This window comes from Hypanus sabinus, chromosome 29 (genome assembly GCF_030144855.1).
Source record: "Hypanus sabinus isolate sHypSab1 chromosome 29, sHypSab1.hap1, whole genome shotgun sequence".
Taxonomy (NCBI): Eukaryota; Metazoa; Chordata; class Chondrichthyes; order Myliobatiformes; family Dasyatidae; genus Hypanus; species Hypanus sabinus.
Window position 1 is genome coordinate 773,305 of NC_082734.1, and position 17,331 is coordinate 790,635.

Here is a 17,331-nt window from a genome sequence, read left to right on the forward strand (position 1 = left end):
AGGACTAGAATATAAAAGTAAAGACGTAATGCTGAGGCTTTATAAGGCACTGGCCAGACTGCTCATGGAGTATTGTGAGCAGGTTTGGGTCCCTCATCTTAGGAAGGACGTGCAAGCACTGGAGAATGTTCCTGGGAATGAAAGGGTTAACATATGAGGAGCAGTTGATGACTCTGGGCCTGTATTCACTGGAGCTTGCATATTGAAAGGCCTGGATAGAGTGGATGTGGAGAGATGTTTCCTATGGTGGGAGACTTGAGGACCAGAGGACATAGCCTCAGAATGCAAGAACGTCCCTTTAGAAAAGGATGAAGAGAAATTTCTTTAGTCAGAGGGTGGTGAATTTGTGGAATTCATTGCCACAGACAGCTGTGGGGGGTCAAGTCATTTGGGTATATTTAAAACAGAAGCTGATAGACTCATAATTAGGAAAGGAGTGGAGGGTTATGGGCTGAGTGCGGGTAGGTGGGACTAGGTGAGATTAAGAGTTCGGCATGGACTAGGAGGGCCGAGATGGCCTGTTTCCGTGCTGTGATTGTTATATGGTTATATGAAAGGACAGGAGAATGCCATTGAAAAGGAGAATAAATGAGCTACAATCAAATGGTGGTGCAGACTCAATGGGCTAAATAGCCAATCCCCCTTTTTCCCCACTCGCAGTCAGCCAATGCCTCCATGTTAGCACCTTGCCTCTAACACCATGGGCTCTCAGCTTGTTTGGTAGCCAGACGTGCGCCACCTTGTCAAAGGCCTTTTGAAAATACAAGTAAACAACATCCAGTGACTCTCCTTTGGCTCTCCTGCTCATTACCTATACAAAAAAAATTTCACCAGATTGGTCCGGTGAGATTGTGCTGGCATCTTCCTATTTTATCAAAATGCTCCAAAATTTCACCCTTGATAATGGGCTCTAAAATTCAACCAGTTACTGAGTTCTGGCTACCCAGCTGATCATTACCAGCCTTTTGTAACTCTCCCCTTTAAACTGGGGTGTTATAATTGAGATTTGCACATCCTCTGGGACTCTCCCTGACCCCAGTGATTCCTGAATTACACAGGCGTGAGAGAGGGAGGGGACAGAGAGAGATCGGACAGACACGAGAGAGAGGATGGAGATGGTGGGAGTCGCAGGGAGGGAGGGGACGGAGAGAGTTTGGACAAACACGAGCGAGAGGATGGAGATGGGGGGTTCGCAGGGAAGAAAGAAGGGGATGGAGAGTTTGGACAGGTGAGAGAGGATGGAGATGGGGAGGGTCGCAGGGGAGGAGAGAGGGATCGGAGAGAGATTGGACAGACAAGGTAGAGGAAGGAGATGGGGTGAGAGAGAGGGAGGTGGCAGAGAGACTGGAGAGGTGTGAGAGAGATGAAGGAGATGAGGGTTAGAGGGAGAGAGGGAAAGGACAGAGGGAGATTGGATGGTACTAGAAGAAAGGGTCGGAGGAAGATTGGGAGGAATGGAGAGAGATTAGTCTGTGCGCAGAAGGAAGGAAGGACACAGAGGGAAAAGAGGCACAGGATGCAGAGAGACAGAGAGTAGGAATGGACTTTGCAAGACATTAGTAATCTTCTGTGTGTGTGGGGCTGGGGTACCTTGATGAGCAGCACAGAGTGACTGCGGCTGGAGCGAAGATTGAGTTTGGTACTGGCCGTGGTCCGGTTCTCCAGCGCAGGCAGAAAGTGGAGCTCAAACTCAGCAAAGCTACTGATAGTCTGCTGCTTCAGTCTGGGGATAAAGATGTTCTTGTTGCGGTCCTCGCGGATGGGCAGGTCCACATTCCGTGTCTCCAGCAGGTCCAGCACCTTGGGATGGTCAGGACAGACAGGGTCAGTCGTGAGCTTCAGGAATACAATTAATTCTAACAGAAATAGCCTTTGCTTCTCAATGTAAAGTCAAAGTAAAGTTCATTGCTAGATGCACAAGTACCTCAGAGTAGTACAATGCAGGAACATTCCCTTCAGCCCATCCTGCGCCTTCCTAATTACTCCCAGAAAACTCTAGCCATTATTGCTCTGCCATCATCCCTACTAGTATCCCCTTCCAATCAACTTTGGCCCACTCCTCTTCTGTGCCTCTGTAATTATTTTTACTGCACACTATAACTGCTACATCTTACCTGAGCTTCTACCTCTCAAAATGCAGGGCAAATTCTATAATATTATGATCACTGCCTCCTAAAGGTTACTTTAAGCTCCCTAATCAAATCTAGCTCATTACATAACACTTAATCCAGAACAGCTGATCCTCTAGTGGGCTCAACCACAAACTGCTCTAAAAGCCATGCATTTTCTATCTGCCATTGTAATTTCTAGCCACATCTTGGCTACCTGTATATAACACCAATCAGGGTCTTCTTGCCCTTGCAGTTTTTTTAACTCTACCCTCAATGATCCTATGTCACCTCTTTCTAAGGGTTTGATTTCATTTTTTACTCTGCCTTCCTGCATATCTGTTTGATACAATGTGTATTCTTGGACATTAAGCTCCCAATAATAATCTTCTTTCAGCCACAATTCAATGATGCCCACAATGTCATACCTGCCAATGTCTAGCTACGCTACAAATATCATCCACCTCATTCCGTAAAAAACGTGCATTCAAATATAACACCCTCAGTCCTTTTCAATTTTGTCCCGTTACACTGCAACTCATCCCACCAACAATTTTGCCCCATCATCAGCCTGTTCTTCCTCACAGCCTCACTACATGTTGCCTCAGATGGTAACCAACTGCCCCAATGTCAGCACTTTAACTCCAGTTCCCATCCCTATGCCAAATTAGTGTAAACCCTCCCTAACACCTCCATCAAACCTGCCCACAAGTACATTGGTCCCCTTCGCGTTCATGTGTAACCCACCACTTTTGTACAAGTTGTACCTTCACCAGAAGAGATCCTAATAATCCAGAAATCTGAAACCCTTGCCCCTGCACCAGTTCCTCAGCCACACATTCACATCTGATTCTTACCCTCACTGGCACGTGGGATGGGCAGCAATACAGAGATTGCTACCCTGGAAATCTTGCTTTTCAGCTTTCTACCTAGCTTCCTAAGTTCTCTCTTCAGGACCTCCAACCTTTTCCTATGTCATGGTTGCCAATATGTACAGACCAAGACTTCTGGCTGCTCATCTTTCCCTTTAAAATGCCCTGGGCCTGATCAGAGATATCCCTGAACCTGGTATCTGGGAGACAACATACCATCCAGGTGTCTCTATCACATCCACAGAATCTCAAGCCTACTTCTCTTAGTACAGAATCCTCTATCATTACTGCAATCTTCTTCTTCCCCCCTTCCCTTCTGGGCCATCGTGCCAGAGACCAGGTTGCTGCAACTTCCCCCAGTAGGTCATCCAATCTATCACAATCTAGCCTTCCCCACCACTGAGCACATTCAAGGAGCAGTGTTGAAGGAAAGAAGCATCCATCATTAAAGACCGCTCTCTTCTCACTGCTGCCATTCAGAAGGAGTAAGTGTAGCCTTGTGCTGTCACACATAGTCTAGTGTAGTTTTGTGCTGTTTCATGTAGCATCAGGGTTCTGGAGGAATGTTGTTTCATTTTTACTGTGTACTGTACCAGCAGTTTGCGGTTGAAATGACAATAAACTTGACTTGAGGTACAGAAGCCCACCCTACCAGGTTCAGGAGCAGCAAACACCAGGCTCTTGAACCAGAGTGAATAACTTCAATCACTCTCATATTGAACCAATTCCACAACCTATGGATTCACTTTCAATGACTGGACAACTCATATTTCTGTATTATTTATTTTACTTTTATTTTGTTTTACTTTTTGTATTTGCATAATTTATTGGTTGTTTGTCTGTCTTTGTGTGTAGTTTTTCATTGATTCTATTGTGTCTCTTTGTACTTACAGTGAATGCCCACAAGGAAATTAACCTCAGGGTTGTATAGGGTGAAATATATGTACTTGGATAATAAATTTACTTCGAACGTTACAATGAAAAGCTTGACTTGCATACTGTTCATACAGATCCCGTCACACAATTGAGATGGTCTAAGGTAAAACAGTAAAAGAGTGCAGAATAAAGTGAACAGTTACGGAGACAGGGCAATGTAGGCAGACAATGAGGTGCAAGAGCCACAATGTGAAAGACAGTGAAGTCGGGTACACTTCATATTAGAAACATAGAACATCTACAGCACAATACAGGCCTTCGGCCCACAAGGCTGTGCTGAACACTTTAGAAATTACCTAGGGTTACCCATAGCCCTCTATTTTTCTAAGCTCCATGTACCTATCCAGGAGTCTCTTAAAAGACCCTATTGTTTCTGTCTCCACCACTGTCACCGGTAGCTCATTCCACGCACTCACCACGCTGCTCATTACCCCTGACATATCCTCTGTACTTCTTCCAAGCACCTTAAAACTGTGCCTTCTCATGATAGCCATTTCAGCCCTGGGAAAAAGCCTCTGACTATCCACACGATCAATGCCTCTCATCAACTATCACGTCACCTCTCATCCTCCTTCGCTCCAAGGAGAAAAGGACATGTTCACTCAACCTATTTTCATAAGGCATGCTCCCCAGGCAACACTCTTGTAAATCTCCTCTGCACCTTTTCTATAGTTTCCACATCCTTCCTGTAGTGAGGCGACCAGAACTGAGCACAATACTCCGAGTGGGGTCTGACCAGGGTCCTATATAGCTGCAACATTACCTCTCAGCTCTTAAACTCAATCCCACAGTTGATGAAGGCCAATGCACCATATGCCTTCATAACCACACAGTCAACCTGCATAACAGCTTTGAGTGTCCTATGGACTCGGACCCCAAGATTCCTCTGATCCTTCACACTGCCAAGAGTCTTACCATTAATACTATATTCTACCATCATAGTTGAACTCCATCTGCCACTTCTCAGCCCAGTTTTGCATCCTATCAATTTCCCGCTGTAACCTCTGATAGCTCTCCACACAATCCGCAACACCCCCAACCTTTGTGTCATCAGTATTCTGCGTCATTATTGTTTTTCCCCTGTACTCACTCGAGATACTGATAGGTAGAACGTAGAATAGTACAGCACATTACAGGCCCTTCGGCCCACAATGTCGTGCCAACCCTCAAACCCTGCTTCCCATATAACCCCCCACCTTAAATTCCTCCATATACCTGTCTAGTAGTCTCTTAAACTTCACTAGTGTATCTGCCTCCACCACTGACTCAGGCAGTGCATTCCACACACCAACCACTCTCTGAGTGACAAACCTTCCTCTAATATCCCCCTTGAACTTCCCTCCCCTTACCTTAAAGTCATGTCCTCTTGTACTGAGCAGTGGTGCCCTGGGGAAGAGGTGCTGGCTGTCCACTTTGTCTATTCCTCTTAATACATTCACATCATCTTTACGGATAGCCATTCCTCAGTAAAGTGAAACTACTAAACCAATTACAATTACCCATGGCAGAGGACTGGCCTTTCACACTCAGTATCACCTCCCATAGGAACACGTTCCAGGATCTACCACTCTCCGTCAAAAGTGTCTCCTCACTACACGGCTCTTTTAAAATGATTCCCTCTCACCTTAAATACATAACGTCTGACATTGGATGTTTCTGGCCTGGTAAAGATACTGGCAGCCTACTTTATCTATGACAGGAGAGACCAGTTGCATTGTCCAAAATTGGCCCATACCCTCTAAACCTTTCTTATCCATGGACCTGTCTGAGGGTCTTTTAAATGTTGTTAATGTACCTGCCTCAATTTCATCCTCTGGCAGCTCATTCCAGATACAGACCATCTCTGGGTGAAACATTATCCATCAGATCCATCACCCTGGGGGAAAAAGACTATGTTTTCACCCTCTGTGCCCTTCATGGTTTTATTCACCTCTGTAAGGTCACTCCTCAGTCTCCTTCACTCCAGGGAATAAAGTCCCAAACCTGCCCAATGATATCCATAACTCAGTCCCTCGAGTCCCGGTAACATCTTTGTAAATCTCCTCTGCACTCTTTTCAGCTTAATAGCATCTTTCCTTATAACAGAACGACCAAAACTGAACACAATACTCCATGTGGTCTCACCAACAACTGACAAAAATGCAAAATAACATTCCAAGTTCTATTCTCAGTGCCCTGACTGATGAAGACCAGAGTGTCAAATCCCTTCTTCATTGCCCTGCCTACCTCTGACACAATTTTCAGGGAGCCATGTACCTGTCCCGATTGGTCCCTCTGTTCCACATAATGTCATCTTGCTCAGACCCACCCACCTTGCTTACCTTCTCCTGGTAGATCTCCAGGTAGGACATGCTAATATTGAAAGTCCACTCTGGCCCCCCAAGTTGGTCGCTCTGCTCCCTGCTCATGCGGAAGATGTCCAGGAGGGCACGGGGCACTACACCTGGCTGCTCGGGACTTCCCAACATGGTGTGTGTCTTACCTGCAGGAAAACAAGGTGCATTGTCAGATGTACAAGTTTATTTTCTAACAGCTGCAGTCAAAAATCTTACAGCAACATCAGATACACAACATTCAGAAGAAAAGCATCCATTATACATAACCCTTAAAAGAAAGAACATGACTAGAACAAAAAACGTCCATTGTATCACAAGGTGGTCACAGTGTTTCTGTACTGAGACAGTGATTCGGATTGTGTCGGTTGGATCAAGAATCGAATGGTTGAAGGGAAGTCTCTGTTCCTGAACCTGATGGTGTGGGACTTCAGGCTTCTGTACCTCCTGTCCGATGGGAGCTGTGAAAAGATGGCATGGCCCAGATGGGGTGGGGGATCTTTGATGGTGGATGATACCTTTCTGAGGCAGGGCCTCCTGTAGATATAACCGATGGTGGATTGAATATGTCTGGGATGTAGCAGGCTGAGTCCACCACTCTCTGCAGCTTCTAACATTCCTGTGAATTTGAATTGCCATCCCAGACTGTGATATGACTTCTAGAGGTTTGTTTTAGGTGTTTGGTGACAAGTGGACCTCATTAACCTCATAAGGTAAAGATGCTGGGGCGTCTTCCTTGTGATTACATCTGTGTGTGCTGGGCCTGGGTCCAGGACATAGACTGCAAGCATGAATGAAAGTGTAAGAAATAAATCGATCCGGGCACGTCGCAGGGATCTGCTCTGCTTGTGACTGCATGAGTTGCCGACACAGTTCAGCACACCACCAGGGTCAGGACCAGTTATTCCCCAACATACATCAGGCTCCTGAACCTGTATGGATAACTGCACTCACCACTACTCTGAATTGATTTCATCACCTACAGACTCACTTTCAAAGACTTTTTACAACACATATTCTGAGTTTTTATTTTCATTTAGAACACAGAACAGTAAAGGCTGTTTGGCCGCAATGCTGTGCTGACCTTGAAACCTACTCTAAGATCAACCCAACCCTTCCCTCCCACATAGCATTCCATTTTTCTTTCATCCATGTGCCTGTCTGAGTCCCTGAAATGTTCCGAATGCATCTGCCTCTCCACCATCTGACATTCCCTATACTTTCAACTTCCATTCAGGTTTATTGTCATCCGTATGTATACTGACCCACCTGCACCTGTGGACTCCTGCCCATGGCGTGTGTGACCCTGCAATGACCCACCTGCACCCACAGGCCCGTGCCTGTGTGACGCCGCACTGACCCACCTGCACCCATGGGCCCGTACCTGTGTGACCCCACACTGACCCACCTGCACCCACGAGCCCGTACCTACAACGGTGTGAGATCCAACACTGACCCACCTGCACCTGTGGGGCCATAGGCGAAGATGCTGGCATTCTGCCCGTTGAGCACTTGAGCCAGGACAGGTCGGACTGACCCCACGTATAACTCCTGCTGTGTGCTGTCTTCCCCATAGAAGGCATCAAAACTATGTGGAAGGTTGGGGGGTCATTACAGAGGGAGAGTTAGTAAAGGGGGTTAGAGAGAGTTGAGGAGAAGCAGAGTGTAAGAGGAGCAGGGAAGTAGAAAAGAGGGATGGTGAAGAGGAAAGGGAATGGAGGGGGTGTGGGGTGTATAGAGTGGTAGAGAAGTAAGGAGGAGAGAGGGAAAGGAGGAAGAATGGTGGAAGTATAGATGGAGGGGGAGGAAAGGAAGGAAAGAGTGGAAACAGGGATGGAGTGGAAGGGGAGAGAGATTAGGAGGTAGGGTTAGACAGATCTCATGAGCCCACCCCGCCCTCAGCCCCAGACCCCACACTCCCAGTCACCCAGAACCCCACGCCCCCATCCCCCACACACCGTCACCCAGGACCCCACGCCCCCATCCCCCACACACCCAGAACCCCACGTCCCCATCCCCCACACACCCAGAACCCCACGCCCCCATCCCCCACACACCCAGTCACCCAGAACCCCATGCCCTCATCCCCCACACACCCAAAACACCACACACCCATCCCTACAACTTGCCCTCTGCTCCCATCCTCCATACCCCAACCTACTGGGTCAGATTGCCTCATGGTGGGTGGGGTCAGAGGTCTGTGCTGAGACCAGACCCAAGACACCTAGCACAAATGCATTCCCCTAACCCCCTCACAACTCACACACAAGGTGGACACAAAGAACATTCAGTCGGGCCAGGATTCTAGTACCTCCTGGGACACATTCAGTCCCCCCAGCCCCTCACACCTAATACCAGTGTGAGAATGGCAGAGCAGAGGCAGATGGAGTCAGAGAGTGAGTGATTGAGTGAGCGAGAGAGAGCGCAAGAGAGGGGTGTCATACAGACAGTTTGAGAGTGAGTATGGGGGTCAGACAGACAGAGAGGAGACACAGAGTGCAGAGACAGACACCCCCAGCCCCCCAGCTTACTGGTACTGCATGGTCTCGGCCCGATTCCTCCAATTGAGGATCTCCAGAGTCTGCGTGTCCACCCCCCGCACGCAGGGCTGTTGCTGCTCCCCCTGGGCGTCTCCCAGACATGGCCGCAGCCTCACCACCACCTGCACCTGTCTGGTGGGGGCTTTCCGTCCCGGGCGCCCCTCGCCAGCCGCTGCCCGACTGCTCATGGCCAACCTGGAGGGGACGGAGAGGGTGAGAACTCTTATAGTCGAGGCCATATGCCCTCCTGATCGCTTAGTACATTCCTGCAATGTTGACTCAGGTGAGACAGGAAACAGGCAGATTAATCATTTATTTACAAACAGTAAAAACATTCATGTTCCCCAGATTACAAACAATAAATATTCAACACAGAGCATACCTTCCCCATGGCCATGTGCATCTTTTCCTTAAACAAAGGAAGAGAATACGCCTTCCCCTTCCACATGCTGTTTTACATACCCAGGATATTTGGCACTTGACACCAGGCAGCCAGCTGCAGCTTCTAAATCACAATGGAAATGACTTTCGACAATCAGAGTATGGCACACCCCCGTTAATGCTGAGTGTGATGCAGCATCCCCCTTCGTCCACTTCCCTCAGCTGTCGGCTCCTGCTTTACACGTTCAAGGCATAACCCAGCCCACCATTGAGCACATCTTTAAAATGCACATCAATGATGAACTACCCTCACCATTCGAGACATGTCTCTTCTCAACACTACCATCAGGGAGGACACTGCAATTCATAAACAGCTTCTGCCATCAGATTTTTTTTAACAATCCAGGAACTCACAAACAACATTTTGCCCTATTTATTTTTCATTTCTCAAGTTTGAATGTATGCACTGATGATGAAGCTGATTCACATTCCAATGGATTTTTCTTTGGATTCTCTTTTACCCGAAATGCCAGAACTATCCGATGTCGCTCTCTGATATCCCCTCGAGTATACTCCTATATCTCTTCCTCTTCTTCAGCACATCGACATGCCATCTCGCTTTTTCCTGACCAGAGCTTCAATATTCCTCATCAGCCAGCACCCCCAATCCTGTTAGGGACAGACCACTGCATCTTACTTTTGAAAACCTCCCACCATTAAGTCCCTTTCACCTGCTGACAACCTCTCGCAATCACCGTCTCAAAGCTCCTGCCGTTATAATAAACCCTGCTACAATGAGGTATTCAGATATATTTATCTCACATCCACATGTGATTTATCTCACATCTCTCTCTCTCTCTCTCTCACTCTCACCCCAGATCTATCACAAGGATTTTAATCAGGAAAAGAGCTGTCTCAATCGCCCAGTCGCAATCTACTGTGGTTAAATGCTTGGGTGGGGTAGCAATGGCCATGGCCAGAATCAACTCCTTCCTGATCAAGGACCTGGACCCACTGCAACTTGCCTCTGGCCACATTTGGTCTATAGTGGATGCAGCCTCACTGGCTCTCCACTCGGCCTTGGATCACTTGCCTACATCAGGCTGCTATTTAGTGATTACAGATCAGTGTTCAGCACCGTCATCCCCTCAGTACTAATCAACAACAAGCTCCAAAACCTGGGCCTCTGTACCTCCCCCTGCAACTGGATCCTCACTGGGAGGCCACAGTCTGTGTGGGTCAGAAATAACATCTCCTCCTCACTGACGATCGGCACTGGTGCACCTCAAGTGAACTGAAAGCCTGCCTCGCATGCCATCCATACTGGTTAATTCAAGACATCAGTACATTGAGTTGGAGCAAAAGGGAAAACAATAACAGAATGCAGAATAAAGTGCTACAGTTACAGAGAAAGTGCAGAGCAGACAGACAGACAGTAAGATGCAAGGGCCATGATGAGCTAGGTTGTGAGGTAAGAATTGATCTAAGCAATTGGGGTAGAGGCTCACATGCAAGCTCACATGCACTACTTATACTGGTAGCTAGTTCCCCTCCAAATGAAGAAGTTTCCCCTCATGTTCCCCTTAAACTTTTCACCTTTCACCCTTAACCCATGACCTCTGGTTGTAATCCCACCCAACCTCAGTGGAAAAAGACTCCCTTTCTATACCCCTCATAATTTTGTATACCTCTATCAAAACTCCCCTCATTCTCCTATGGTTCCAAGGAATATTAACCTATTCAACTTTCCCTATAACTCAGGTCCTCCAGACCCAGCAACATCTTTGTAAATTTTCTCTGCACTCTTCTAACCTTATTTACATCTTTCCTGTAGGCAGGTGATCAAAACTGCACACGATACTCTAAATTAAGCCTCACCAACTTCAACATAACATCCCATTTCCTGTACCCAATACTTTGATTTATGAAGGCCAATGTTCCAAAACCTTTCTTTATGACCCTATCTACCTGTGATGCCACTTTCAAAGAATTATGGAACTGTATCCCCAAATCCCTTGGTTCTACCACACTCTTCAGTGCCCTACCATTCACTCTGGTGTCATCCGCAACTTCGCTGATCCAGTTAGCCACATTTTCATCCATATCATCGACATACGACAACAGACCCAGCACTGATCCCTGCAGCACACCACTAGTCACAGGCCTCCAGTCAGAGAGGCAACCATCTACTACCACTCTCTGGCTTCTCCCACAAAGCCAGTGTCTAATCCAATTTGCTAACTCATCCTGAACGCTGAGCGACTAAATCTTCTGGACCAGCTTCCCATGCAGGGCCTTGACAAAGGCCTTGCTAAAAATCAGAGCAGACAACATCCACTGCCTTACCTTCATCCACTTTACTGGTAACATCCTCAAAAAACTCTAAGATTGGTTAGACATGATGTAACACGCACAAAGCCAAAATGATGGCACGAACATCGATTTCTCAAACTTCCGGTAATATCCCCCACCCCGCTTCTCCTTCACCACTCCCCATCCCCTTTTCCCTCTCTTGCCCACCCATCGCCTCCCTCTGGTGCTCCTCCCCTTTTTCTTTCTTTCATGGCCTTCTGTCTTTCACCAATTCACAAAGTACTTCCCAGCTCTTTACTTCATCCCTCCCCCTTCAGGTTTCACCTATCATCTTCTGTTTCTCTCTCTCTCCTCCCCTGTCTTTTAAATCTACTCCTCAGCTTTTTTTCCTCCAGTCCTGCCAAAGGGTTTCAGCCCAAAATATCGACTACTCTTTTTCTAGATGCTGCCTGGCCTGCTGAGCTCCTCCAGCACTTTGTGCATTTTTTTAAATTAAACAAAATATACTTTATACAAAAATATAATTATATACAATAAAGCATTCAATGACTTTCAATCCTTTACAACTGTTTCCATTGCTGTCTTTACATTTTTACACTTTTCACCACCCACGTGGTGCTCTGTTATTCCATACAATTGTTTAAGGGTATACACCCCGCCCCCCCCCCCACCACCCCTCAACTCCCCCGGGAGAAGAACCCTAGACTGTGGTCCTTCCCCACTGGACCCTTGCGGTGGCTGCACCAAGTCTGAGTGCATCCCTCAGCTCGTACTCCTGCAGCTGAAAATGTACCAGTCGGCAGCACTCCCCCACGGACATCTCCGTGTGCTGGTAGACTATCAAGTCTCGGGCCGACCAAAGAACGTCTTTCACCGAGTTGATGATCTGCCAGCCGCACCGGATGTTGGTCTCGGTGTGTGTCCCCAGGAACAGCCGGTAGATCAGAGTCCTCTGTTACGCAGCTGCTGGGGATGAACCTCGACACTAACCCTTCCATCCTCCTCCACGCCTTCTCCGCGAACCCACAGTGTACAAAGACTCCTCACTGCAGTCCTCCCGTGGGCAGAGGGGTGTGGAGACGACGTTCCGTGCGTACAGGAGGGATCGGATTGGGAGGGCCCCTCTCACTGCCAGCCAGGCAAGGTCTTGGTGCCTGTTGGTGAGGTCTGGCAATGAGGCATTTTGCCAGATGAACTGGACGGTCTGCTCAGGGAACCACCCCACTGTGTCCATCTTGTCCGTCTCCTGCAGTGCCTGCAGGACCTTATGTGCTGACCACGGCCTGATGGCCCTGACAGAACTTCTCTACGGAGGACAGGTATGGCGGCAACGACAGCTGACAGGGGTGTTGCGCGGGAAAGGGGCCAGGGCGACAGGTAGAACCTGGGCACACAGTGGTACTTGGTGCAGCCACACACGAAGCTGGCCATCAGGGTGAGGGTGACATTGGGGACATTTTTACCCCCATTGTCCAGGGACTTATGCATGGTGGTCATCTGACCCGCTCCATCTTGGATCCCCAGACGAATCTGAAGACGGCTTGGTTGATTTCTGAACTGAAGGAGCGGGGAACTGTCCTCACCTGCATCAAGTACAGCAGCCCTGAGAGCACCTCACACCTGATGACCAGGTTCTTGCCCGCTATCGATAAGGAGCGCCCTCCCCACAGTCCCAGTTTCTGTTTCACCTTGGCAGTCCGCTCCTGCCAGTTCTTGTTGCACACCTCGACCCCTCCAAACCAGATCCCCAACACCTTCATGTGAACAGCCCTGATGGTGAAGGGGACGCTGGATCGGTCGGGCCAGTTGCCGAAGAGCATGGCTTCTCTCTTCGTGCGGTTGACCCTGGCCCCCGACGCCTGCTCGAACTGTTCACAGATGCTGATCTGCCTGCGAACTGACCTCGGATCAGAGCAGAAGATGGTGACATGTACAGGGAGGTTTTGACTTGTGTCCCTCCGCTGCCTGGCAGTGTCACCCCTCTTATCCCTCATCCCTACTGATGGCTTCGGCAAAGGGTTCTATGCAGCACACGAACAAGACGGAAGAGAGGGCAGCCCTGCCTGACTCCAGACCTGATGGGGAAGCTGTTTCCCACCCGTTGACCTGGACTGCGTTACAGATGTCCGTGTAGAGCAGTTTGATCCAATTCCGGATTCCCTCCCCAAATTCCATTTTGGAGAGTACATCTGCCATGTAAATGTGCGATATCCTGTCGAAGGCTTTCTCCTGGTCCAAGCTGACCAGGCAGGCGTCCACCCCCCTGTCCTGCACGTAGGTGATGGTGTCCCTCAGCAGCGCGAGGCTGTCTGAGATCTTCCTGCCCGGTACAGCACAGGTTTGGTCCGGGTGGATCACCTGCTCCAGTGCAGACTTGACCCTGTTGGCGATAGCCTTGGACAGGATCTTGTAGTGAGATCTTGTAGTGATCTTCAGGAGTGAGATGGGCCTCCAATTTCTGATGCCTTCCCTCTCCCCCTTCTGCTTGTAGATGAGGGTGATGATGACCTTCCTCATGGATTCTGACATGCTGCCGGCCAGGAGCGTAGCGTTGTACACTTCCAGCAGGTCGGGGCCCGTCCGGTTCCACAGAGCCGAATACAACTCGACCGGTAAGCCGTCGCTTCCGGGAGTCCTACCCTACTCAAAGGAATGGACGGAGCCAGTCAGCTCGTCCAGGGTCAGTGGCTGCTCCAGACTCTCCCGCTTGCCTCGACTAAGACCTGCGTGATAGATGACAGGAAGTTGTGGGAGGCTGTGGAGTCTGTGGCCTTTTCTCAGTACAGACCAGCATAGAAGGACCTGCAGATCCTCAGTACGTCGGTCTGCAAGGACGCGACTGAGCCGTCCTCTTCCTTAAGGTTGTGGATCACAGAGCTCCTCCTGTGCACCTTTTGGAAGAAGAATCGTGAGCACGTCTCATCCTGCTCCACGGTTTGGACCCTCGATTGGAAAATGATCTTGGAGGACTCGGTGGCAAAATGCTGGGCTTGTTGGCCCTTCAGCTCCTGCAGTTCCTCCCTGACATCCACCCCCCCTCGACTGCAGGAGGAGGAGTTGCTGCAACTCTGTCTGGAGTCTACACAGTTCCCTCTGCTCCTGCCTTGCTTTCTGGATACCCTTGCCAATGAAGAACCTCGCATGTTTGTGCATGTGCATTTTCAGCATCTGCAGCTTTTCTCTTGTTGGTCTATAATTGCCTGGTTTGGAGTCCTTTTTAAACTGCGGGACAACATTCCAATTCTGCGGTGCCTCTCCCGTCTCTAAGGATGATTTAAATATATCTGCTAGGGCCCCAGCAATTTCTGCACTTGCCTCCAACAGGGTTCAAGGGAACATCCTGTCAGGCCCTGGGATTTATTCACCCTAATTTGGCCTAAGACAGTAAACACCTTCTCCTCTGTAATCTGTATAGGGTCCATGACCTCACAGCTACTTTGCCTCACATCTATAGATTCTGTGTCCGTCTCCCGAGTAAATACTGATGCAAAAAAAATGCATTTAAGATCCCCCCCCCCCCCTTTCAGCTCTACACATGGATTACCATTCTAATCTTCCAGAGGATCAATTTTGTCCCTTGCAATCCCTTTGTCTTAACATATCTGTAGAATTCCTGAAGATTCTCCACCTCATCTGATAGGGCAACTTCATGCCTTCTTTTAGCCCTTTTGACTTCTTTTTTTTTAAGAAAATCTAGTTTTCTTGCATTTCTTGTACCTGCCTATACCAGTTATGCACTTTTTTTTTATCTTAACCAGGGCCTCAATAGCTCTTGAAAACCAAGGTTTCCTAAATCTGTTATCTTCACCTTTTATTCTGACTTTGTTCTCTCAAAATTTCACTTCTGAAAGCCTCTCACTTACCAAGTGCACCTTTGCTAGAAAACAACCAGTCCCAATCCACACTTGCCAGATTCTCCCTGATTCCATCAAAATAGAATCCCAACCCACAGACCAGACCTGTCCTTTTCCATACTTACTTTGAAACTAAGGAATTGTGATCACTAGATGCAAAATGTTCCCCTACACAAACCTCTGTCACCTGCCCTGTCTCATTCCCTAACAGTAGATGAAGTATCGCACACTTTCTCATTGCGACTTCTACATACTGATTAAGGAAATTTTCTTGAACACATTTGACAAACTCTATCTCATCTAGTCCTTTTACAGTATGAGATTCCCAGTCAATACATGGGAAGTTAAAATTAGTGTCAAAGATCTGATCACTGTGACTTTCCTCTGCTGGGTCATCTCCACAACAGTGTCCAAAGTGGTATACCTGTTGTTGAGGGGAATGGCCACAGGGGTACTCTGTACTGGCTCCTTAACCCCTTTCCCCTTCCTGACTGTCACCCAGTTTCCTGTGTCCTTGGGTGTAACTACCTCTCTATATGTCCAATTTATCACCCCTTCAGCCTCCCAAATGAACTGGAGTTCATCCAGTTCCAGCTCCTACTCCTTAATGATGAGTGTTAGAAGTTACAACTGGGTGCAATTCTCACAAGTGAAGTCGTCAGGGACATTGGACATCTCTCCTGTCCCATATTATTCAGCTCTCCTGCCTGTACTGAGCCAAAGTAAAGAAGGAAAACAAAATAAATCTGGTGGATATGTCTCTTTTGCCTTCTGTCAATCGTTGAAACCTCAGAAACCTGTGGTCCAGGTGCAGAGATGGGATGAGGCAGAAGATCACAAGGAACCGTCTGGATGGGCCAGGGGCCTGTTTCTGTGCTGTAGTACTCTATGGTCTCAAAGAGTTACACCACTGACTTGGCTAGTCCCATTTACCAACAGGAAATCCAGTGTTGCCCATCTCTCCTACACCCATTTACATGTTGCTTGAAACAATGGATGCCGTGCCACCCATCAGATATTCCAACCACCCTGATGCCATCAGGTAGAATGCACAAGACTCGCACCACCAGGCTCAAGAACAGTTACTCACCCTCAGCCATCAGATTCTTCAATAGAAGCGGATAACTAGGGGGACACTTGCACCATTGATTCCCACAACCACTTTAAGAACTCTTTAGAAACATAGAAAATAGGTGCAGGAGTAGGCCATTTGGCCCTTCGAGCCTGCACCGCCATTCAGTATGATCATGGCTGATCATCCAACTCAGAACCCTGTACCTGCTTTCTCTCCATACCCCCTGATCCCTTTAGCCACAAGGACCATATCTAACTTCCTCTTAAATATAGCCAATGAACCGGCCTCAACTGTTTCCTGTGGCAGAGAATTCCATAGATTCACCACTCTCTGTGTGAAGAAGTTTTCATCTCTGTTCTCATTATTTGTTGTTATGTATTTATATTTGCACTTGCACAGTTTGTTGTTTTCTGCACTCTGGCTAATCTTTCATTGATCCTTTTATAGTTATTACTCTAAAGATTTGGAGAATGTGCCTACAGGAAAAAGAATATCAAGGCTGTATAAAGTGACACATATGTACTTTGATAATAAATTTACTTTGAAAATCAAGCTGCCCTGAGACTGTAGTAGTCCTAATCAACACTAGGCAAGTTAAAAGCACCGTAATACAGGCCACTATTAACACAATCCCATTTGCCTCCCCCATTCAGCCTCACAGACCCAGGGACAGCACTCCGTGATTGAACGAGGGAAAATGGGGGAGCGGGGTAAAAGTGGTGAGGTGAGTGAAGGGAGGAGTTTGTGGGGTGAAGGGAGGGGGCATTTTACCTATCCACTCCGACGTCTGCCTCCTCACGACCGATAGGACGTTTGAATCTGCCGCCAGCTCCACCGGATGTGACGTTTCCAACAACCGGAACCCCTTCCCGTTATTTTTAAGACAATTCCTAAGTGGGTTTTGCCCCTTTAAGGATTT

At 48.0% G+C, this 17,331-nt stretch overlaps 1 protein-coding gene across 5 annotated transcripts in view; it reads right to left on the reverse strand.

Annotated features, from left to right (window-relative positions):
- Nucleotides 1–17,331, reverse strand: part of kif22 (kinesin family member 22) — a 97,661-nt gene that overhangs the window by 45,201 nt on the left and 35,129 nt on the right. For 3 of the 5 annotated variants that reach the window (XM_059953304.1, XM_059953307.1, XM_059953306.1), the window contains 4 exons: nt 8,781–8,984; nt 7,710–7,837; nt 6,238–6,398; nt 1,591–1,800 (listed from right to left, as the gene is read on the reverse strand). In XM_059953304.1, coding sequence (XP_059809287.1) covers nt 1,591–1,800; nt 6,238–6,398; nt 7,710–7,837; nt 8,781–8,984 — 703 coding nt within the window. Of the gene's footprint in view, nt 1–1,590; nt 1,801–6,237; nt 6,399–7,709; nt 7,838–8,780; nt 8,985–9,171; nt 9,194–17,183; nt 17,328–17,331 lie in introns of those variants that run through there. The other 2 variants (XM_059953305.1, XM_059953308.1) reach the window with 2 other exon arrangements.